This window comes from Geotrypetes seraphini, chromosome 10 (assembly GCF_902459505.1).
Source record: "Geotrypetes seraphini chromosome 10, aGeoSer1.1, whole genome shotgun sequence".
In the NCBI taxonomy this organism is placed as follows: Eukaryota; Metazoa; Chordata; class Amphibia; order Gymnophiona; family Dermophiidae; genus Geotrypetes; species Geotrypetes seraphini.
The window spans coordinates 65,417,330-65,442,632 of NC_047093.1; the positions used below are offsets into that span (position 1 = coordinate 65,417,330).

A 25,303-nucleotide genomic window follows, 5' to 3' on the forward strand; every position below is an offset into this window, starting at 1 on the left:
ACCAGTGACATCACTGGATAAGCTGTGGTGCCCCCTGGAAGGTTCTAGTATGTATCTGCCCAAGAAGAAAGTCCCTTCAGAACACACCCAAGCCCTATAAACCACTGCAACTGCAAAGAGCAGCAAGTGAGTGGCAATCGCTATACCATGGAAAAGCCAACCTGACTGTGAAAAAGAAGAGATTTTTTTTTTTAACACGATTTTTTTTTTTTCGCAACTGAGAGAACACAAGAGCACACCCAGGACCCCAGGCTGAAGTCTTTGAAGGGCAGGATTGCTGAAGTTTTATTGACACACACACAAAAAAAACACAGATAAAAAACATTTTTTCCTTTCTTAGCATCAGCTCTGCACAAATAGGATATACTGAAGATGATCTAGTGAGTGGAAGAAGACAAGGACCCCCGAATGATAGCTCTTGTGAGCATCTCCAAACTGTAATGTAGTGTCCTGCAAACTTTTCGGCTAGAAGTACACTAAACCCGGTGCCCCAGCCAGAAGGCACCGGGACGTCAAAGCAACATCACGCACATGCTTGATGTCATCACATCGACATCCATGCATGTGCAGAGGCCTTCTGGCCACAACCCTGAACCTCTCACTTCGGTGGGGGATCAGACACATCGGCACTGGATAACTGCCTACAGGATGTGCCTCTCACTGCAAGAGACACATCCTATAAGCAGTCAGCTGGCACCTCTCTTTCTTACCGGCGTCTTGTCAGGGCACACCTGTAATCTGCTGGCCACGGCACACAGTTTGTGATACACTGCTGTAATGCCTAATAAATGAATGAAGCTGCAGAGCACTGTGTCCCCTTCTGACACAGAGTAGGGAGCTGGAGAGACTGTACGCTGTCGTCGTCCCCCATATCTTTCACCAAATTCAAGCTCTACCCCCTAAAGGCCACCTTCCAGTGGCGATGCCACAGCCAACATCATTTCACAACATAAGCAGCTACCAATCGGGAAGCACAACTGACTAGAACCTAAAGAATGCCCACCAAAAAAGCTGTGACAGATTCCAAGCAAGACACCTCTGAGGACTCTGGGAGTCACTGCAGCTTAGCCCGCATGATACAACACCCTACAGATAGCTGCCTGAATGCCAGAAACTCCTAACGAAAAAGCAAAGCGAAGCTGCTGCTCCACTTTATCATCATAGTATTCCCTAAGTGCAGAATTTCCATGAACCAGGTCACCTTCATGACTGTGATAAGGGCGCCAGCCTTGGGAACAACCTATACTTTACCACTTCTTGAGGAGTGAAAGCATTTAAGTGATCCAATACTCTGGTGCTACGGAGAGGTCCACTGGTCACTTCCCACTCTGCCATCATGCACGCAAGGGCCTTGTGCAGAGGAAAATGCTTGAGGGAGAGGAAGCCCTGCGAGCCCCTCCAAAAAGGGGTCTCCCTCCATGGGATCTGCCACCCATGGTCTGAATCATGACTAGAAAAGCATTCACCTCGTCAATGAGATGCGCCAACTCTTCTCTCTGAAAAAGTTGAACAGGAAACTGCTCTTCCTCCTGGTCCACAGAACAACTAGATATGATAATGAAGTGCCAAGACCATAAAATGGGGCTCCTGCTGATCCCCTTAGGACCCCTCCCCAGGAGGATGAGAATTAGGATAAGAGCTAGGATTAATAACAAGAGGGGACCTGCTTAACCATCTGAGTCAAGCTCTGGAGTACTCCCCCTCCCCCTGCAGAAGGACCTGGTTTAGGCAAGTACAAAAAGGCCACTGCACGACTAGGAAGTTGGTCTCCCAGAACTAGAGAAAGGTATCCATTCAAGTTGAAGGAAGGGAAGAACAAGGCACATGTAAAGTAGAGAGAGAGCGAGAGCGAGTCCCTGCTCAATAGCTGATTTTGAAGGCTGCAAAGAATGTGCCAGCAAGCATGCAAGCTTATCTCATCTCATCGAAGCCTGGGTAGTCATAATGTTCCCTGGGCTCTTCTGGAGTGCTAACTGGGGAAAACCCTCACTCACCAGTAAGAGAGATTCCCCCAATTAAGCTCTGTGCTACTCTATTTCTTCTTTAGAGTTCAAAGCTGGTATACCAGCAAAAATAAGCTTAACACAGAGAAGAGCTTATAGGCATTAAAAAAAAAAAAAAAAAAAAAGTCAAAACTTGGGGTTGCAGGAATGTCTGGGGAGATGGGGACACTCATCCATGGGGCAAGGTTCCAGGGGACCAAAAAGCACAGTTACTTACCGTAACAGGTGTTATCCAGGGACAGCAGGCAGATATTCTTGACTGATGGGTGACGGCACCGACGGAGCCCCGGTACGGACACTTTTAGAGTGATTGCACTCTAAGAACTTGGAAAGTTCTGGATACCGCACCGCGCATGCGCGAGTGCCTTCCCGCCCGACCCCGGCGCGCGGTCCCTCAGTTAGTATAAGCCAGCTAAGAAGCCAACCCGGGGAGGTGGGTGGGACGCAAGAATATCTGCCTGCTGTCCCTGGATAACACCTGTTACGGTAAGTAGCTGTGCTTTATCCCAGGACAAGCAGGCAGCTATTCTTGACTGATGGGTGACCTCCAAGCTAACAAAAAAGAGGGATGGTGGGAAGGTTGGCCATTAGGAAAACAAATTTTGCAAAACAGATTGGCCGAAGTGACCATCCCGTCTGGAGAATGTATCCAGACAATAATGTGATGTAAAAAGTGTGAACTGAGGACCAAGTAGCAGCCTTGCAGATTTCCTCAATAGGCGTGGAACGGAGGAAAGCTACAGATGCTGCCATAGCTCTAACTCTATGGGCCGTGACAGAACCTTCCAGTGCCAGTCCGGATTGAGAATAGCAGAATGAAATGCACGCTGCGAGCCAATTAGACAGCGTACGTTTAGAAACAGGGCGTCCCAACTTATTAGGATCAAAAGATAAGAAAAGTTGGGGCGAAGATCTGTGGGGTTTAGTACGGTCTAAATAGTAAGCTAAAGCCCTCTTACAGTCCAAAGTATGAAGAGCCTGTTCACCAGAGTGAGTGTGAGGTCTCGGAAAGAAAACAGGCAGTACAATAGATTGGTTGAGATGGAATTCAGAGACAACCTTTGGGAGAAACTTTGGATGTGTACGCAGAACCACCTTATCGTGATGAAAGACTGTAAAAGGTGGGTCAGAAACCAGTGCATGGAGCTCACTGACCCTCCTGGCAGAGGTGATAGCAATGAGGAAAAGTACCTTCCAAGTGAGAAACTTGAAAGCGGCAGTAGCTAAGGGTTCAAAAGGAGGCTTCATCAAAGCAGAGAGAACCACATTAAGATCCCAGACCACAGGAGGTGCTTTAAGAGGTGGTTTTAAATTAAAAAGACCTCGCATGAATCTAGAGACCAGGGGATGAGCTGAAAGGAGTTTTCCATGGATGGGCTCATGAAATGCAGCAATAGCACTGAGATGGACTCTGATGGAGGTAGTTTTGAGACCAGAGTTAGACAAAGAAAGTAGATAGTCCAATAGGGTCTCCACTGCAAGGGACGTGGGATCATGATGATGAAGAAGACACCAGGAAGAAAACCGTGTCCACTTCTGATGGTAACATTGCAGAGTGGCTGGTTTCCTGGAAGCATCCAGAATAGAACGAACGGGCTGAGACAGAAGAGAATCCTGTGAAGTCAGCCCGAGAGATACCAAGCTGTCAGGTGCAGAGACTGGAGGTTGGGATGTAGAAGAGTCTCCTGTTGTTGCGTAAGCAGAGAAGGAAACAGTGGAAGCAGAAAAGGTTCCCTGGAACTGAGTTGAAGTAGAAGGGAGAACCAATGCTGCCTGGGCCACCGTGGAGCAATCAGAATCATGGTGGCTCCTTCCCTCTTGAGCTTGAACAATGTTCGTAACATGAGAGGCAGAGGAGGAAAGGCGTACAGGAACAGATTGGACCAATCGAGGAGAAATGCATCCGCTGCCAGACGGTGAGGAGTGTATAGTCTGGAGCAGAAGAGAGGCAGCTGGTAATTTTGAGGAGCTGCGAAAAGGTCGATCTGAGGCGTGCCCCACTGAGCAAAGATGGACTGTAGAGTTAAGGGATCGAGTGTCCACTCGTGAGGCTGGAGAATTCTGCTCAGCTTGTCCGCTAAGTAATTCTGCTCTCCCTGAATGTAAATCGCTTTCAGAAAGAGATGGTGATCTGTGGCCCAAGTCCAAATCTTCTGGGCTTCCTGGCACAAGAGGCGAGAGCCTGTCCCACCCTGTTTGTTGATGTAGTACATGGCCACTTGATTGTCTGTGCACAACAGAAGGACCTGAGGATAGAGAAGATGTTGGAAAGCCTTGAGGGCATAAAACATCGCTCTGAGTTCTAGGAAATTGATGTGATGTTTCATTTCCTGCACTGTCCAAAGACCTTGAGTTTGGAATTCGTTCAAATGAGCTCCCCAGGCATAAGGGGAGGCATCTGTGGTGATGATCAGTTGATGAGGAGGTAGATGGAATAGAAGACCTCTGGAGAGATTTGAGGATATCAACCACCATTGTAGAGACTGACGAAGAGATGATGTCACAGATATGTGCCGTGAGCAAGGATCCGTCGCTTGTGACCACTGGGTAGCAAGGGTACACTGAGGAATGCGCAGGTGAAGACGTGCGAGGGGGGTGACATGGACTGTGGATGCCATGTGACCCAAGAGTATCATCATTTGTTTGGCAGAGATGGAACGTTGTGGAAGCACCTGCTGACACAGAGATTGGAGAGTTTGAAGGCAGTTGGACGGTAGGAATGCTCTCATGAGGACTGTGTCCAGCACCGCTCCAATGAATTGAAGTCGTTGAGTGGGGAGGAGATGAGATTTTGGAAAATTGATCTCGAACCCCAGAAGCTGTAAGAACAAGATGGTTTGATTGGTGGCCAGGAGAACTGTTTGAGATGAATTGGCCTTTATCAACCAATCGTCCAGGTAAGGAAACACCTGAAGGTGATGGGAGCGTAGGTAAGCAGCTACCACAATTAGACACTTGGTGAATACTCGTGGAGATGAGGCAAGACCGAAGGGGAGAACTTTGTACTGGTAATGACAGTTGTTGATCATGAAGCGGAGGTATTGCCTGGAGGCTAGATGGATTGGAATATGAGTGTATGCCTCTTTGAGGTCGAGGGAACATAGCCAGTCGTCTTGATTGAGAAGAGGGTAAAGAGTGGCCAGAGAAAGCATCTTGAATTTTTCCTTGACCAAACATTTGTTGAGATCTCGAAGATCTAAGATGGGTCTGAGATCTCCTGTCTTCTTTGGAACCAGAAAATAACGGGAGTAAAACCCCTGCCCCTTCTGGTCCAGAGGAACCTCTTCGATAGCGTTTAGAAGAAGAAAAGATTGAACCTCTTGAATAAGGAGAGAAGCCTGAGGAGTGTTCAAAGCAGACTCTCTTGGCAGACTTTGAGATGGAAGTGTTTGGAAGTTGAGAGAGTAGCCGTGGCGGATGATGTTGAGAACCCATTGATCGGATGTTATGTTCTCCCAACGGCTGAGATAATAAGTGAGACGGCCTCCAATGGGTAGGGGAAGTTGAACTGATGGTGGTATAATGGCTATGTTCTGGAGAAACACGTCAAAAGGGTTGAGTAGACTTTTGAGGTGGAGGAGGTTTCACCTGTTGTTGCTGATTTTGCCTAGGTGGTTGACGTTGTTGCTGTTGTCGCTGACGCCTAGGTTGTTGGGAATGCTGAGGTAAAGGCCGAGCAGCATATCGGCGTTGGTATGCCGATTGTTGGCGAAACGGTCTAGCAGGGGGAGTCTTCTTTTTGTTCTTTAAAAGAGTATCCCATCTGGTTTCATGAGCAGACAGTTTTTGTGTTGTTGAATCCATGGATTCTCCAAACAGCTCATCCCCCAGACAAGGAGCATTTGCTAGACGGTCTTGGTGGTTCACCTCTAGCTCTGAGACCCTGAGCCATGCCAACCTGCGCATAGCCACTGACATAGCCGTGGCTCTAGAAGTCAATTCGAAGGTGTCATAAATTGATCTGACTAGAAATTTCCTCAACTGAAGGAGAGAGGAAGCACAGGAATGAAAAGAAGGTTTTTTGCGATCAGGAAGGAATTGTTCAAATGAAGACAACTGCTGGACCAAATGCTTTAAATAAAAAGAAAAATGAAAAGCATAGTTTCCTGATCTATTGGCCAACATGGCATTTTGATAAAGCCGTTTGCCAAATTTGTCCATAGATTTCCCTTCTCTGCCAGGAGGGACTGAAGCATACACATTAGCCCCCGCTGATTTCTTTAATGTAGACTCTACCAAAAGAGATTCATGTGGGAGCTGGGGCTTGTCAAACCCAGGAATGGGGATTACCCTGTATAGAGAGTCCAGCTTACGAGGAGCTCCTGGTACAGTCAGGGGAGTTTCAAGGTTTTTATAAAACGTCTCTCGTAAAATATCATGGAGAGGAAGTTTAAGGAATTCCCTTGGAGGCTGGTCAAAATCCAGAGCATCAAGGAATGCTTTGGACTTCTTGGATTCAGCCTCCAAGGGAATTGACAGGGATTCACACATCTCCTTCAAAAAGGAGGTAAAAGAGGTGGAATCCTGTTTAGAAGAAGGGTCTGTCACCAGGTGTTCCTCCTCATCGGAAGAGCATTCTCCTTCAGATAGGAAGGGCTCTTCTGAATCTCCCCACAAATCAGGGTCTCTAACCTGAGAGCCATGGTGTCGAGACTCAGGTGTGGAGGGGGTCTACGTGCCGGGTTTTATGTGTAGATTTGCCCGATCTCATAGAAACGGTACCAGGCGATGCAACCTGATGTATCGGTACCGAGGTCTGTACCGCCTGGTGCTGAGACCTAGGTTCAGGAGCCAGAACCGGCATCGATGACGATGTGGTAAGGGCCAGCACCGATAAAGTGGATGCCGATAAGAGAGGGCGTTCCTCTATCGGTACCGGAGGCTCTGACCGAACTGGAACTGGAAGGTTCGGGGTCAAGAGAGCAGGAAACAGCTTTTGAAGTTGATCCTTAAGCTGCACCTGCAGAACGGCGGCGATGCGCTCGTCCAAGGATGGCACCGGCACCGCTTTTTTCTTCTGCGGTACCTTGGGTGCCGCTCGACACTCCGAAGAAGAGCCCGATGTCGAGGGACTAACTTCGATCGGAGCGGAGCGCTTCCGTGGGCGCCTCGAGGTCGGCAGGATTGGGCTCACTGCTGTAGAGACCGGAGGACGCTCCAACGGGGAAGGCTTCTTAGCCGGCTTACCTGTGGGATGCGATACCGGCGTCGAATCACGCGGCGTCGACGAAGTCGGAGCCGACTGGGATGGAACAGATGTCGGTGCCGGAGTTGCGGAGTCGGACATCTCGGCACCGAAAAGGATCCGCTGTTGGATTTGGCGGTTTTTGAGGGTCCTCTTTTTTAAAGTTGCACAGCGGGAGCAAGTAGATGCTCGATGGTCAGGACCAAGACACTGCAGACACCAGTTATGGGGGTCTGTCAGCGAAATTGGTCTAGCGCACCGCTGGCACTTTTTAAAACCGGGCTGAGGGGGCATGAACGGGAAAACAGCCTCTGCCAAATCGAAAGCCGAGGCTTCGATCGTGGCAACAGGCCCCGCCGGGCCGAATCGAAAAAGAGGAGAAAAAATTCTTTTTTTTTTTTTTTTTTAAAGAGAATAAGAAAAGAAATAAAGAAATAAAGAAAACTTTATTCTAAAAGGGGGTTTACGCGAGCGGGAAGGCGTGAAAAATTCTCTTCAACGGCCGTTGAAGTGAACGCGTCTTCTTAGCTCCGCGGAAACTAGAAAACTAACTGAGGGACCGCGCGCCGGGGTCGGGCGGGAAGGCACTCGCGCATGCGCGGTGCGGTATCCAGAACTTTCCAAGTTCTTAGAGTGCAATCACTCTAAAAGTGTCCGTACCGGGGCTCCGTCGGTGCCGTCACCCATCAGTCAAGAATAGCTGCCTGCTTGTCCTGGGATAACGGAAGCTACAGCTACTATCAAGTGCAAACGGGGGGCTGCAGAGCCAAGCTCCCTGCTCAACTAGCACTGTGCAGTCATGACCAGCAAAGCAAAGAGCTAGGCTAGGGACAAAGGGTAACCAAAAAGCAACTTACTGCCTGCTGAAGGAAGACAGATTCTGGAATCTTCCAGAGGGCACAACTTATCCACTGATGTCACTAGCAACATAAAGTTCATATCTGTAGAGCAAACTAATCTGGTTCCACCATCTGGCATAGGTAACTTTTGAGAGGTCCACAAATGATTTTTAATGTAGCAATGAGTAAAGAATCAAACAATACAGCCTCAAAATCATTTAAAGCAGAATTGAGAGAGGCACTTTTCAGACAATGGTTGCATAAGAAAAATGTGCCAAAACTGAAATGGAAACCCCAAAACAAACTCTACCTCCACCTGCTGGTAGGAAGGGATAACCCATTTGGGCAGGACAGCAAGCTTGTCTTCATTTGGTTTGAGCACACTGCTGAATCTAACAAAGGTGTTTCTTTTTAAAGTACAGTCAAACAAAATAGGTCCTTAAGATTTTTTTAGGCATGTAAAAAAGTAATTTACAGCAATTTACATTGTCAAAAAGATATCATACAAATGCCACATCATTCCACCACACTGCACTAAAAAATAGAAATAAAGATATATTTAAGGAAGAAAGGCTTTAGAAGTTATGAGGGGCTTTTCTATAACTACATTGACACATTATGTGCACTAAGACAGCAGCCCCTGTTGATTAAGATAACTGCTTGCCACACAGACAGACCACCCATCTCAAGAAGAAAATAAAGCTCCTTGAGAAAGTTTCAAATATGTAACTGAGGATATTTAAGAGAAAATGCAGCATACAGAGAGACAGTTTAACCTTCAGCTTACAGACATTGACATGCAACATCTCATGTTAACCTACAAGGGAACCAGCACTTATGCTCAAATATCAGTTATAGCTTGCGTATTAAAACATTTCTCTCAGTGTACTGGACAATAAACTCACCGTTTTCTTCAGCAAATTGTTTGGCCTCCTCATATGTTACATCTCTCTGTGCCTCAAGATCTGCTTTATTTCCTATCAGAATAATCACCTAGGGCAGAAAGAGAAACCTAGAACTAAATTCTCAGTTTTACAAAATATGAATCTTCCATACATGAACATGCTATTTTCCCTTGAAAAATATGGGAACTTAGCTAGAGAGATTATCCCTACTTTACTAAAGAACAAAGCTAGGTTGCTTATCACTAAACACAGATGCTGCCAAATCTGTCAGGTTTACAGGATATCCACAATAAATATGCATGAGAGACTGCATACAAGGAGGCAGTGTATGTAAAATAAATGTTATGAATAATCATTGTGGATATCCTGAAAACCTGACTAGCTGGGGTTACCCCACAACAGGTTTGGGAATCACTGCATTCATTAACATGTATTTCCTATAAACAGCAGGATTAAATCAGTCACACAGCTGAGTGACATTAGATTGAATAGTATTTGTATTGAGTGACATTAGATTGAATGTGGTATTTGAACAGTTTGCGAAATTTGTCGAAGACACTTTAGTATTACATCCACATCAGACAGGATTCTGAAATACTCATAGAACAGAGTAGAAAGTTGCATGGGGACAGAAATCCTGACCACCAGTCCCCACCAGAATCTCCTCCATCCCCGCAAAGAATGTCCTCCATCCCCGCCTGACCCCATGAGGAATCCCCTCCATCCCCATGAGGAATCTCCTGTCTCCTCATAAAAGTTACCTGTCCCCATAAAAAGCAGTAATTACATTACATTACATTAGTGACTTATATTCCGCCTTTACCTTGCAGTTCTAAGCGGATTACAGTGTAAGACAGCTGGACATATCCAGGAAATTACAAGTCAGGGGAAGTATACAGATCAGGCGTAGAATAGAGGGGGATAGCTGGGGTTTTCTAGGAAGTTATAATTGGATGATGCTTACATAATAGATGCCGGAAATTACAATTTAGGAGAAGGGTTTAGGCTTGGTTGCTTGTTAGGTTCGGTTGGGAGGTTGTATATTTTTTTGAAAAGTAGGGTTTTGATTTCCTTTCGGAATGATTTAAAGTTGATAGTTGTTGACAGCAAATTGGAGATAAAGGGGTCCAGTTTCGCTGCATGCGTTGCTAGGAGGCCGTCATACATCTTCTTTCGCTGAGTTCCCTTGAGTGGGGGATAAGCGAATAGGTTCTTGGTTCTTCTTGTTCTGGATGAGCAGTTGAAATTAAGGCAGTTGTTAAGGTAGGTGGGTGCGGATCCATTTATTGCTTTGTATAGTAGACAATAAAATTTGAATTGGATTTGGGCACTTATTGGTAGCCAGTGAGAGGCTAGGTAGGCATTGGTGATATGGTCAAATTTTCCGAGGGAGTAGATCAATCTGAGGGCTGTGTTTTGAATGGTCTGCAATTGGTTTACTTACTTTAATTACTTCTGACAGTTTTGATATTTTATTTTTTTTTTAGTCTTGGTTTATTTAAACCAACAATAAAATACAAAATAAATAAATAACAGTGAACAGAAATAAGAGAAGCATACATCACTGGAAAGAATTAGAATAGACATTATGTCATGTGACTGCAGGGTTAAAAGAAATGAGAGAGTTAATTTTTTGGCAATATAAAGCTCATATCTGTAGAGCAAACCAATCTGGTTCCACCATCTGGCATAGGTAACTTTTGAGCGGTCCTTCCAAGATCCACAAATGATTTTTAATGCAGCAATGCATAAAGAATCAAACAATACAGCATCAAAATCATTTAAAGCAGAATTGAGAGAGGCACTTTTCAGACAATGGTTGCATAAGAAAAATGTGCCAAAACTGAAATGGAAACCCCAAAACAAACTCAGCAAGTACTTCATTTTGTACTAAATACAATTGGTGGCAAAACCATGAGAGGGGGCTGGGCCTCCCACTTTGAGCTTAGCTCCCCTCAAAATGAACATCTCCCTTGCTGTAGCTGGTGGGATATTTTGTTTTTCTATCATCTTGGTCCCAGTTTTTTCTTTTGTCTATGTTCTATTAATTCTCTTTCCAGGCCTCGGGAACCCCAGTTCCATCCCCATGGGAGTCCTGTAGACCTCATGGGAATCCCATAAACCTGGGGGGATCCCTGCAGGAGTCCCATGGGATTCCCGCAATCCCCATGCAGACTTCTAGGACAGAGACCACTATTACAGCCTTGAATAGTGAACTCTTATGCTGGAATTTTAATTATTTTGGTCTCGTTAGTCCTTTCTGTGGTGTTTGATTTGGTAGATCATGAACTCCTTACTGATCGACTTCAATCAACTGGAATTACAAGTTTGGTACTAAAACAGTTTATATCTTTTTTGAAAGATAGAACATTTAAGATTTTTACTTCACCTGTATGCAAGTCACTGATATTTAAGTTAATCTGTGGGGTTCCTCAGAGTTCTGTACTGTCCCCATTGGATTTAACATCTTTTTAAACCCATTACTGACCATAATCCAGGAGAAAAATATTAAGGCATTTGTTTATGCAGATGACATCCTTTTAATTTTTCCAATGGTCCTACATAATATAGATTCTGTTCCTCTTCAATCTTATGTGGCAAACTGGTTATCATCTCATTGTCTGCTTATTAATTCTGAAAAAAACACATTATTTATTGGATAAGTGTAACGCTTCCTGCTCCTAAAGATCCAATCAAAATTATTGGATGTTTACTTGATCCCAGTAAAGACATTCCGTTATTTAGGAATTTGTTTTGATAATAATCTTTCCTTTGAACATAAGATAGGCCAAGTACTAAAGCCATTACTGGCTTAGACATATTTAGTGAGTAAGACCTTAGATTTTGATTCTAACGAGGATGAATCAGGAGAATCAGTAATAAGACCTGCATGAAAATATAGGCGGAAGATGACGCACGCATAAGACTTGCATATATTGTAGGCGAAGACTCCTGTGAAACCCCAAATAGCTATCTAAGAGAGACATTGTGCATAAGAATTCATTCTTCTAAGCAGTCATTTTCCTCTCTGTCAGTAAGAGAGAGAATCACCTTTTCTCCAGAACCCAGCAGTCAAATCTCCTGACTGTGGCATCATTGTTTTGGGACTTTTCAGAACAGTACAGTACATGAAGCACTAGCAAGGACAGTGTAACTCAGGAAGGTGGGGGTCTGTTCTCTGGAGTTATTAGCCTTAGTATTGGAAATGCATTTGTCAGGGAAATATAGAAAGGTCAGTTTTGGCACCAGGTGACGCCACATTTCAGTATGGCTCCATGATGAGTGTTTACACCATACAGCCAATAGAAAAGCAATTATGTAATCTGTATCTTATGCTACTGAGCAAAAGTATATAAATGTTATGCTGGCTGGCATAAGGAAGTAGGAGGGAGAGAAGAAGAGATGAATCTTAAGTACAGAAGCCAGCTACATTGTATGTACATTATCCTTACCTGCCCTGAGTGCTGCATTTCATTGTCTTTTGCTTTCATTTATTGCTAATAAATATATTTCATACCAGTAAACAAGGAGTATGAGATCTATTTCTGTGACGCAATAAGCAGCCTATCGCTGTCATTATCCATACTTTACTCCATGCCTTTGTGATTTCAAGGTTGGATTATTGTAATTTAATATACTGTGGAATCAATGTAGTATTACTACATAGATTGCAGACACTGCAAAATTCAGCAGCAAGGCCTTTTTTTAGGGTTAAAGCATATGGTCATGTAACTCCTTTATTGAAATGTTTGCATTGTTACCTATATAATGTAGACTCAATTAAAAAATCTGTTTGATCTTTAAAGCTTTACATCAGGCAGTTAAACTAAACTAAACCTTAAGTTTGTATACTGCATCCTCTCCACAAATGTAGAGCTCGGCACGGTTTACAGGAATTGATATAGAAAGGAACTCCAATGAAAAGTTGAAGGACTTAGTAAAGAGAAAGTTTAGAGGGACTTAGTATATCGAAGAGGGAGGGGTAATTATATTTTAGAGAAAAGCCAAGTTTTCAGGTGTTTTCGGAAGAGTTGGAGGGAGCTCAGACTCCAAAGCGGGGCAGCGAGGCTATTCCACAGCTCAGTGATCCTGAAAGGAGGGATGTCCCTAGTTTTCCTGCATGGGATATGTCTTTTAATGAGGGGAAGGATAGTTTGAAATTTTGAGTGGATCTGGTGGTGTTAGGATTCGAGGAGTTCCAAGATAGTGGAAAAAGGGGAGAGTTAATTTTTTGGCAATATAAAGCTCATATCTGTAGAGCAAACCAATCTGGTTCCACCATCTGGCATAGGTAACTTTTGAGCGGTCCTTCCAAGATCCACAAATGATTTTTAATGCAGCAATGCATAAAGAATCAAACAATACAGCATCAAAATCATTTAAAGCAGAATTGAGAGAGGCACTTTTCAGACAATGGTTGCATAAGAAAAATGTGCCAAAACTGAAATGGAAACCCCAAAACAAACTCAGCAAGTACTTCATTTTGTACTAAATACAATTGGTGGCAAAACCATGAGAGGGGGCTGGGCCTCCCACTTTGAGCTTAGCTCCCCTCAAAATGAACATCTCCCTTGCTGTAGCTGGTGGGATATTTTGTTTTTCTATCATCTTGGTCCCAGTTTTTTCTTTTGTCTATGTTCTATTAATTCTCTTTCCAGGCCTCGGGAACCCCAGTTCCATCCCCATGGGAGTCCTGTAGACCTCATGGGAATCCCATAAACCTGGGGGGATCCCTGCAGGAGTCCCATGGGATTCCCGCAATCCCCATGCAGACTTTAAGGACAGAGACCACTATTACAGCCTTGAATAGTGAACTCTTATGCTGGAATTTTAATTATTTTGGTCTCGTTAGTCCTTTCTGTGGTGTTTGATTTGGTAGATCATGAACTCCTTACTGATCGACTTCAATCAACTGGAATTACAAGTTTGGTACTAAAACAGTTTATATCTTTTTTGAAAGATAGAACATTTAAGATTTTTACTTCACCTGTATGCAAGTCACTGATATTTAAGTTAATCTGTGGGGTTCCTCAGAGTTCTGTACTGTCCCCATTGGATTTAACATCTTTTTAAACCCATTACTGACCATAATCCAGGAGAAAAATATTAAGGCATTTGTTTATGCAGATGACATCCTTTTAATTTTTCCAATGGTCCTACATAATATAGATTCTGTTCCTCTTCAATCTTATGTGGCAATCTTGTGTGGCAAACTGGTTATCATCTCATTGTCTGCTTATTAATTCTGAAAAAAACACATTATGCCATGTAGAGTCTTGAAGGTTAGACAGGTGCATTTGTAAGGATTACTGGAAGCCAGTGAAGCTTAGACAGAAGCGGGGAGACATGGTCAAATTTACTTTTTGCGAAGATTAGTTTAGCCGCGGTATTCTGAATCCGTCTATGAAGGCTTTTCTTTGTTAGGCTTAAGTAGATGGAGTTACAGTAATCCAGTCTGGAAAGAATGATGGATTGTACGAGGACAGCAAAGTGTTGTTGATGAAAGCAGGATCTCACTTTCCTTAACATGTGAAGATTGAAAAAGCATTTTTTTTACTAAGGAGTTGAGGTGGTCGTTGAAGGACAGTGTAGAGTCAATGATGATGCTCAGAACTTTGCTAGAGAGCTCAAGCTGCAGTGTTGTGCCAGAGGACAGTGGGATGAGGGTGGGTAGCTGATCTAATTTTGGGCCGAGCCAAAGTAGTTTTGTTTTGGTCTCGTTCAGTTTCATTTGTACGGTGAGAGCCTAGGATTGGAGGTTCGTTATACATGAAGAAATGTTCTCAGAGAGGTTACTGAGGTTCGAGTCGGTCTCGAGGACGAGGACATCGTCAGCGTAAGTGTAAAGTGTTTCCATGGGGGATAGTTGGAGGAGTTTCAGGGAGGTCATATAGATGTTGAAAAGAATAGGGGAAAGAGGTGAACCCTGAGGAACTCCACAAATCGGTTTCCAAGGGGAGGATGAGGTGCCATTCATGTTAACGGAGTAAGAGCGGGAACGTAAGAATTTTGAGAACCAATCTAAGACAGTGGAGTTTATGCCAATTTCAGAAACCTGGAAAATTAGTATATCATTACATTACATTATATTACATAAGGGATTTCTATTCCGTCATTACCTTGCAGTTCAAGGCGGATTACAAAAGAATTATCCAAGATGTATTACAACAAGAAACTTACAAAAAAAAAAAAGAGTAAGAAATGGGTAAGATTATTTGTTTGGGGTAGTTGGCTTTAGTGAGAGATGGAGTTTGAGACTTGCAGTATTATTTCTTTTTTCAGAGTTTTCTTGAAGAGTTTGGTCTTTATTTCTTTTCTAAAAGTTTTGTAGTCGAGGGATGCCGTCAGTAGATTGGCGATTTGGTTGTCTAGTTTGGCTGCTTGAGTGGCCAGGAGGCCATCATATAGTTTTTTCCGTTTGACCTCCTTAATTGGGGGGGTATGAGAATGGTGTGAGTTTTCCTATGTCTAGTTGCGGTGTTGTGGATGAGGCGGTTATTCAGGTAGTTTGGACTGTCTCCGTATAAAGTCTTAAATAGTAGGCAGTAGAATTTAAATTGTATTCTTGCTGGGATCGGAAGCCAGTGCAATTGGAGATATGCTTCTGTAATGTGATCATGTTTATTTAATGAGTAGATGAGTCTTAGTGCTGTGTTTTGAATAGTTTGTAGTTGTTTTGTTATGGTTGTAGGGCATGGGAGGTAGAGGATATTACAGTAGTCAAGTAGGCCTAGTATTAAGGACTGAACTATGAGCTGGAATTGAGTTTTCTCGAAGAATTTCCGAACTTGTCTTAAGTTTCTCATGACTAAGAATGACTTTTGTATTGTTTTATTGATTTGCGGTTGCATGGTGCAGCATCTGTCGATAGTTATTCCTAGCAGTTTTAGGGTGGTTTGTATGGGGTAGTTGACTGGTTGGTATTTTGTTGTTTTCTAGGAGGATGAATTTCGTTTTATCTGGGTTCAATTTCAGTTTGTGATCTTTCATCCAGGTTGCTATTGATTTTAGTGTTTGGTATATTGTGTTCGTCATGGAGAGTTCAGGTTGATCGAAGGGTATGAGAATGGTAATGTCATTGGCATAGCTGTAGGAGGTTATGCCTTGTTTGTCCAGGTGAGAGCTGAGGGAGGCTGTATAGAGATTGAAGAGAGTCGGGGATAGAGGGGATCCTTGGGGAAATCCGCAGGCGTTTGACCAAGGTTCAGATTTTTGTTTGTCTGATTTTACTCTATAGGTTTTTGATTTAAGGAATCCTTCAAACCATGTGTATACTTTATCTGTGATACCTATTGTATCCAGGATTTGTAGTAGAATGTTATGGTCCACCAAATTGAATGCAACGGTAAGGTCTAGTTGTATGAGCATCATTTTTTTTCCTGTGCTGAGATGTTGTCTGGCTGTGTCCAAGAGAGATCCTAGTAGTGTTTCCATGCTGAAGTTGTTTCTGAAGCCGGATTGTGTGGGATGGAGTATGTTATGGTTTTCTAGGTAATTGGAGAGGAGTTTGGCAACTAGTCCTTCTATTATTTTGACTTAGAGTGGAATAGAGGCAATGGGTCTGTAGTTGGCTGTTTGGGTTATCGGTCCTTTGGGGTCTTTAAGGATCAAGGTGATGATGATTTTGCTGAGGTTGGTAGGGTAGTGGCCGTTTATTAGCGAGATTTGTATCCAGTTTAGAAGAAGAGGGCGGAATTTTATGCTGAATGTTTTTAGGAGATATGGTGGACAGTTGTTGAGGTCACAGGATGCATGGCTGTATTTTTTATAGTATTTGTTGAATTCAGGCCATTGTATGTTGGGGAATTGAGACCATATTCTATCTGCTGCAGTAGAATCTCTATCTATGGGGAGAATTGTGAATTTGTTAGGATGGGTAGAGATGTCATTGAGGGTAGCTCTTGCATTGGTCATTTTATTTTGGAAGTGTTCTGCTAATAGAGTGGCTGAGGCGGGGGTAGTATTGTTAGTGGTCAGGTAGGGTTTGGTGTCAGTTAGGGTTTTTAGAATTTGGAATAGTTTTTTGGTGTCTTGGGTTTCAGTGCCTATTAGGTTGGTGTAGTGTGCTTTTCTCTTGTCCTTTAATTGTGATTTGTATTGTTTGTTGATTTTTTTCCAGACGGATTTTGTATGATCTGAGTTCGATTTTCTCCATTTTCTCTCTAGTCGTCTACATTGTCTTTTGAGTTGTAGCAGTTCGGAGTCGAACCATTTATCTGATCTCCTGCTGGGTCTGGATGTGGTTTGCAGTGGGGCTAAATCATCAAGGGTGTTGGAGCAAAGTCTTTCCCAATGTAAGATGAAGTCCTCGGGGTTGTTTTCTAGAATAGTTTCATCTATTTTAGACCAGAATATGGAGGGTTCGATGTGTTTGCATGAGGTGTATGTTACTTTATTGAGTTTTGGTATAGTTTTTTGGTTGTTTTTGGTCCAGTTGATGTTGAAAGTGTAGGTGTAGTGGTCTGACCAGATGGATCTGGACCATGTTCCGTTAGATGTATGAATTTCTGTTAAGGATGGTTGGTGGGTCATGAAGGCTGCAATATCAAGTTGGTGGCCTTTTTCATGAGTTGTTTGTGGATTTAACATTTGGAAGGATAAGGCTTTGAGAAATGAGAGAAAGTTGTCTACTTGTTTGGATGATTGATAATCTAGGTGTAGATTTAGGTCTCCTAGGAGTAGATTGCTATTAGTGAGTTTTGGTATATGAAGTTTTCCACTTCGGTTCTTGCTAAAGACCAGTTTCCTGGCACTATGTAGCAGAGCATGCAGTTTAGTGTGTCTTTTAGTGTGGTGCTTGAGAGTTGGCAAGCTAAAAGGTCCATGTACGGGTTAGATGTTTTCTCAATTATATTAAAGGTTAGATCTTGTTTGATTAAGATTGCTAGGCCTCCGCCTCTTTTTTTTTTTCTCTGCAGACCACTATAATTTTATATCAGGTTGAATTGAAGAAGAACAGCGAACTTATTGCGAGAGTGAAGTTGTTGGACCTTTGAGATTAATGAGGCCAATAAGGATTTGGTGCTGAAGTTGAGTCTGAAGCCATGTTGGTAGGGTAGGAGAATGGAGAATCTCTCAAGATAGGATGAGAGTTGGGTAGATATGATGGACTCTAGCATCTTAGTCAGGAGAGGAATATTTGCTATTGGGCGATAGCTGGATGTTATGGAGGGGTCTAGATCAGCTTTTTTCAGTAGTGGGGACAAGGCAATGTGTCCCATTTTTGCAGAAAATAGGCCTGAAAGTAGGGCAGAATTTATTAGTTTGGTGAGAGATGAGATTACCTGTGCGGGAATTTTCTCGTATAGATAGGAGGGGAAAGGGTCCAAGATACAGTTGCAGGATTTCAGCTTGAGGCAGAGTTTAGAGACCTGGAAATCGGATACGAGCTCGAAGGCAGTCCAGGATCTGTCGACTGGGATTTGGTTGGCGACGGGTTAGAGTAGGGTGGAGTCGGTGGGCACCAGAGAGTTGTAAGAGACTGCTGGTGGGAAAGAGCATCTTAAGGTAGTGACTTTCTCGTTGAAGAATTTTGCTAGATCGTCGGCAGATGGAGAGGAGGGGAGTATGATGGAATCATTTTTTGAGGATATGAAGCGCCAGATGTTAAACAATGTATTACTTTGGTTGTTGGATCTGGAGATTTTGTTACCGTAGTAGTTCTTCCTTGCTTTTTTTAGTGCAGTATTGTAGAAATTAATATTGACCCTCCAGGACTGTCTATCTGTGGGGGATTTAGATTTTTTTCCATTTGTGCTCCAGTATTCGGCATTTCTGCTTCAGTTCTCTGTGATATGGAAGGTACCAAGGGGCCTTGCGGGTGTAGGAGACAGTTTTAGTGGATAGTGGTGCAAGGGAGTGGTAGGTGGTCTCAGAGAGGGTGATCCAGTTGTGCCAGTTGGATTCAGGGTTTAGAGGGTTAGGAATGGTGGAGATTAGGTTGAGGAATTTGGTCCAGAACAATTTGCAAGCAATTTTTTTTCGGAAAGTAATGGAGTTTGAGGAACAGGGTGGGGACCCGAGGTGCGACATGAAAATGGGGATGCAAAAAGCCCCTAAGAAGTGGTCGGACCAGGGGATATGTTCCCAGCGAGTGTCAATCAACTGAAGTTTTGTAATTGGTGAGATCGAGGAAGCTGATGATGTCTAGCGTGTACCCCTTTTCATGGGTTGGGAAACTAGAGAAGTGAGGAAGTTATTGAATTCAGTTGCATCCTTGCTGGTGGTATCGTTTAGGTGGAGATTAATATCCCCAATGATTAGTAATCTTTGAAATTTGAGGAAGGCGTTTTTTATGGTCTCGAGGACAGGTTCAGAGAATTTGTTCCAGGGGGATGGTGGACAATATAATAGTAGGATGCCCAGTGGGAGAGGGTGGAGTTTGTCATTGACTGAGACTAGCATATATTCTAGAGAGGTATGGCTACCCTTTTCGAGGAGCTGGACATCAAAGAACGATTTGTGGAGGAGTGTCAAGCCACCTCCTTTTCGGTTAATTCTGCGGGAGAAGAGGTCTTGGTAACCGTGAGAACAGAGTTTATTTTGTGTAAATATGTCGTCTTTTGCAATCCATGATTCTGTGATGAATAGGAATCCGGGGTCAAGATCCTCAAGTAGGTCCTTCAAAATTTGGATTTTGTTGCATGCAGATCTGGCGTTGCAGTAAAGTGTCGGGACTGGGGTGAGAGAGTCAGAGGCATGGTTGGGAAGGTTGGCAGGGGGAATGGGCTTTAAGGAGGCCTGATTGTATCTGGCAGCTATGACTATTGCATATACTCTATCACATGCACTACGGTCATTAGATGCACACAGATTGGTACTTCCTTCATCAAAAAAGGCTCATTATGAATCAACTCAAAAATCTGGATTTTTCTTTTTATCCCCATTTTTAAGGAATAATCTTCTGCAAGACATTCGTAATGAACTTTTGTTTACAAAATTTAAGTCGATGAAAATTTACTTTTTAATTTGACTTAAATCTCATTTTGTTGGTGAAGATAAGAAGGCTGCTGTCAGGAGACCACCGAAAAAAGAAGGGTTGTTTTTTTGTAAGGTTAGGTCTTTTCTATTAATAATGGAGGTCTTTTCTTATTCTTAATTGATTCTTTTTTAATATTTTGTTATTTTTGTAAGCCGCATTGATCTGTTTTAAATTGTGGGATATCAAATTTTAACAAACAAATGTATTTTTTATGTACACACAAAAACTTTTTTTAAATCATTTACAAAAATCTAAACGGTTTGCATCAATTAAAACATACATAAAATCTACACAATCTTACAACTTATTCCATAGGGTCCCTTCAAAGTATTCCCCTTCCCTAAGTATACACTTTGCCCAACGTCGTTTCCACTTCTGAAAACGGTTCTTAAATGCAGCTTCAGGAATCGCAAAAGTTGCTGCATCAAATTTTGCTTTCTTTCTTCAATGGTGTCAAATCGCTTTTCTTTCAGCGTGGATTTAAATTTAGGAAACAAGAAGTCAGCAAGGGCCAAGTCAGGAGAATAAGGTGGCTGAGGATGAACTGTAATTGTGTTTTTTTGCGCAAAATTTGTGAATTTTGATGGCATGTGAGTAGGCACATTGTCATGATGCAGGAACCACGTCTGTTCCCTCCAAAGTTCAGGCCATTTCCTCCCGATTCTCTCACGGTGTTGTTTCAACACTTTCAGATAGTAATTTTGGTTGACAGTTTGTCCTTGTTGCAGAAATGCATAGCGAACACTGCAACAGTCAAAAAAACCTGTTAACATCACTGAGGTTCAACCTAATTTGTTGAGCTTTGTTCAGTCTTGGCGATAATTTGGTTCTCCATTGAGACAAATGAGCTTTGGTTTCCACGTCATAACCATAGATCCATGTCTCATCACCAAGTTATCACTTTATCAAGAAATGTTTTTCTTCATTCGCCTGCTCAAGAAGATTCTAAGAAATCATGGCACGGTTGTTCTTCTGGTCGTTGGTCATCAACCATGGAACAAACTTTGCCACAATGAGACATCCCCAACTGCTCCGTTAGAATGTTGTGGCATGAGCCAATGGAGATGTTGCTTTCCTCTGCCAATAACAGTTAAATCACCAATTAGCATGCACAAGAACCCTCACTTGATCAACAAGATCATCATCAGTTGACGTTTGTTGTCTTCCAGTTTGTGAATCGTCTTCCACCGATTCACGACCACTTTTTGAAATGTGAATACCATGACACCTTTCACAACTCCTGATATGTTCCACATAAGCCACTTTCAACCTTTCATAAGTTTATGTAGCAGTCTTAACCAATTTAAAGCAGAACTTCATGCTGTAGCACTATTCATTGGAGGTCGCACGGGATGAAAAATAGCCGATCACGAACACATACTTTCACAAACATTGCTGTAGCTCAGAGACAAAAAACAGATATCAAAGGGAAAAAAAGAAAGTTACAAGCTACCCAACCTGCCTAGTGTGTCTCAAACTGTCATGGAACTTTTTGAACAGATCTCTCTCTCATACACACACAGTGTATATACAAGGGTTCTTCAGAAAACGTTTCTGCACTTTCATATTTTCACGGGAAAAGGTTGGGACAGGAGTAGTAGCAAGAGGGCATGAGTGACTCAATAAGATACTGAGTGGTTGCTGGAAGTATCTGGAGCCATGCAGACTGCAGTGTGTACGACAGTTGCCGACGGGTGCATGGTGGTGGATCCAGTCAAACATGTCAATCAAGGTGGTCTCAAACGTGCTCAATTGGGTTTTCTGGGGGATTTGGAGGCTAGGGAAGTAGCTAGAAGTCTTGTTCATGCTCTGCGAACCACTTGCAAACAATTCTGGTGATATGACATGTTGCATTGTCCTGTTGAATGATCCCATCGGAAAAAGGGAAGACCATCAACATGTACAGATGCACTTGATTGGCAAGGATGAAGAGATACCCATATTGGTTGAAAGTGCCTTCCAGATGTTATCAAGGTAGCCAGACCATAAAAGAAAACATTCCCCAGAGCATAACGTTGCTGTCACCAGTTCATGTATGTCCAACAGCTGCTGGGTGTTTGTTCTTGGCAGTTTTACGCCTGATATGCCAACATCTATCCGTTCGATGGAGTTCAAAACGTGACACAAAGGAGAAGGTAATCCTCTACCAGTCTGTGCTCCTGTGCAGCTGTTTTTTTGTGAAGAAGCCTCATGAGCATGGGTGCAGTCACCAGCTGTCTGCTCCGAAAGTACCATCTGACTGAAGATTGGTACAGGCAAAGAAGTGGCAATAAATACATCATTTGGCTTTCAGGTGAGACTCACTATATATAGCCATGTGACAATAACTTTGGCCTGAGTGACTCCCGACACAGGCCTCATTGCCAAAACATAGCCATCTCTCGTCTTTTTACGGTCCAATTCTTTCATGTCATGAACGTTTATAGTGAAGTAGTGTATTCTTCTCATTGACACTAAAAATAAGGACCTACAGTTCTTTGCCATTTTTGTTTTGGACTACATCTCACTATTCTGCTCTTCAGTAGACTACATGAGGTTTTCTCCTTTTTCATTGTTTTGTGCTTGCAAATATATTTTCGGACAGCCATGGTGGCAGCAGTGGTTCACTGTGCTAGTTAGGGGGATGCCAGTCTGCTGATAAAAGAACTATGAACTGCTCAAACAGAACTAGCCAATTAGATAGTGTACACTTTGCCACTGGAAATCCAATTCTGTTGAGATCAAGAGAGCCAGGTGTGTAGACTCACGGATTTTGTTACTTTACGATGGACAAGAGTGTTTGCACTACAGAGTGTAGAGGACCTTCTTGCATTGAAGTTTATATGGTTTATGATAAGAAGGTAGCAGCACCTTGTTCACAGGACCAGATGGAACCAACTTTGACAGAAATTTAAGGCTAGTGTGTAGTACTATATTATGAAATTGAGCATTGGGTTCATGTGTAACTAAAGCTTGAAGACCACTAATTCTTCTAGCTGAAGCGACTACTATCAGAAAGAGTACTTTTGTTTCAGATCTAAGAGATGAAGATTCTACCAACTCAAAAGGAAAAATTATGAATTGCCTGATAATTCTTTCCTTTAATCTTTCCAGACCAGTCCAGACAAGTGGACTGTGTCGACCAGCAGATGGAAACAGAAATAAAAGATAGTAGTTCTATGTATTTTGCTCCTAAATGGGGATTGTGCAGCCATAGAATGCTCAGCACTGCCAAACAATGGTGCTCAAGTTCATAATGTCAGTCAATAATGAACAGGTGAGACAAACCACCACCCTCAGCCAATAAAGCTACCAACCAGGTAGGCAGACACTACTGACACGCAGTACTTCCACAGAGTCAAGTGATGCATAATGCATACATTACTTCAAGATCCACAAAAAGCAACATCCACAGAATAAACTAAAAGGAAACAAAAATAAATAAATTACCATAAAGGAGAGTTTCCAGACTGATCTGGTAGGACTAAAGGAAAGAATCAGGTAAGATTACATTTTTCCATCCTTATAATCCATACCAGACAAGTGGGATATAGCAAAGTAGTTCTCAATAGGGTGGGAATAGAAGATAAGTCCAAATGGTTAGAAGAGCAAAGAATGAAAGTGGTGATAAAGCAACCAACAATCTGAAGCCCAAGAAGGCTTTCAGAGCCTCTCTCTCTCTTTCTAAAAGGAAGTATTAACCCCCTAAGGAAGAAAGGCTGAAACAGCCAGTCAAGTAGGCAAGCTGGAATTTGTGCAATAATGAGGAGCAATCATCCATGCAATAAATACCTGATTCAGCTTCAGGACATGATCTGACTCCCTAGTAATGCAAAGCAAGCAACAAGGGAGAAAACCAACACGATCTGCAGTGAATGTAGCACAAGCCAGAAACAAAGAAAACTGCAGACAGCTGTACAAAGATGCAGGTTATATTTATTAAAACAAAATGTGGTTAATGTTACCACCTTGAACCAAACCAAAGGATCCGACACGGTCCGTGTTTTGGTAAACACGTCTTCATCAGGGGTCCCAGGTGGATAAGGTATCAGATAAAACTGCAGATGAAAAAAACAGCCTGTGCGCCGTAGCATTTCTACACCCACCTTTCCTTATTTTAGACTGCAAACTGCTTAGATGTTTTTACTATATGTAGTATAGCAAACAGAGCAAATTGTGAAATTAATTACATTATATTAGTAATTTCTATTCCGCCATTACCTTGCGCTTCAAGGCGGATTACCTAAGATTTACCAGGAGGTTACAAGAATTGTAACTTTACATAATTGTCATAGGTTACAAGAATTGTAGCTTTACATGAGAATTGTCATAGGGATTACATATGAATTACCTAAGAAATTGTCGGGAACTTGAGGTGATACATGTTGGGTAGTTAAAAACTTTTTAGATTTGAAAGGGGTTAGAGTGTGGAAAGACCTAAAGCTTGCCATTGTGTACTATGTTAATTTGAAATACTAGCACAAAGAAAAGGCCTAACTAAAATAGTGAGTCTCAAGCAATGTGTAAAATTTCTATCTGAAAATCCAATAGCAAAGTTCCCTAATGGGAAAGTGGGCTACTATCTGGCGTATTCAAGGATCAAATATCAGCGTTAACTCTAATCAGCTTTCTAACAGACTAAAGTGGACTCAAGTAAAAAAAAAAAAAAAATGTGCAAAAATAGTTTTAAACAGACCTACAGATCATCATTATGGATTGTTTTCTGCCAGTGCAGAATCCTTTTAAAAAAAACTTTCAAATATTACAACTTACAGTATTGGGATTGGTAAGGTTCCTTGCATCTGTCAACCAGCTGCTTAAGTGGTTATATGTGCTTCTCCTGAAATAAAAGGGAAAAAAAAATATTGAAGGTAACAATATGCGACTAAACTGTCTCACTAACAAAAAACACCTGTCAATACCAATATATGAATGAAATACAGCTAAAACCTCAGTTCATTAGAGAACTTATCAGATTATGTCAAATGACAATTTCTTTTCATCCTGCTTATCAGTCTAGACTAGTGGGTCATGCTCACCAATTTGCAGATGAATGAAGATGAATTGGATTTAAAGTGATATTGTTACTAGTAAAAGGAGTGTTACAACCCCAGACTGGTACAACAGGATTTCTGTCATGTGGCCTGGATTCCTAAGGCACAGACTAAGATCTAGGGCCATGAGATTGAGAGCAGTACTTTGAATCTGGCCCTTTGCCTTAACTGAGCTGGCTGAAGCCACTCTGTTCCAGGACCCTTAAAGAACAAGTTATCTACTCCATATGCCAATAAGGCTTAAGCGGGCCTACCAAGAACCTACCAAGGGACCACCAGATGGAAAGAAAACTGAATCTGTAAGTCCTATAAGGTGCAGATGATCAGGAGAGCCACCATCAAGACAGTATCACTTGC

The 25,303-nt window shown here is 42.6% G+C and overlaps 1 protein-coding gene across 5 annotated transcripts in view; it reads right to left on the bottom strand.

Annotated features, from left to right (window-relative positions):
* The window catches only part of RAB14 (RAB14, member RAS oncogene family), a 100,878-nt gene that overhangs the window by 24,004 nt on the left and 51,571 nt on the right, over window positions 1-25,303 (bottom strand). For all 5 annotated transcript variants that reach the window (XM_033961258.1, XM_033961259.1, XM_033961257.1 and 2 more), the window contains 2 exons: window positions 24,666-24,732; window positions 8,933-9,020 (listed from right to left, as the gene is read on the bottom strand). In XM_033961258.1, coding sequence (XP_033817149.1) covers window positions 8,933-9,020; window positions 24,666-24,732 — 155 coding nt within the window. The remainder of the gene's footprint in view (window positions 1-8,932; window positions 9,021-24,665; window positions 24,733-25,303) is intronic.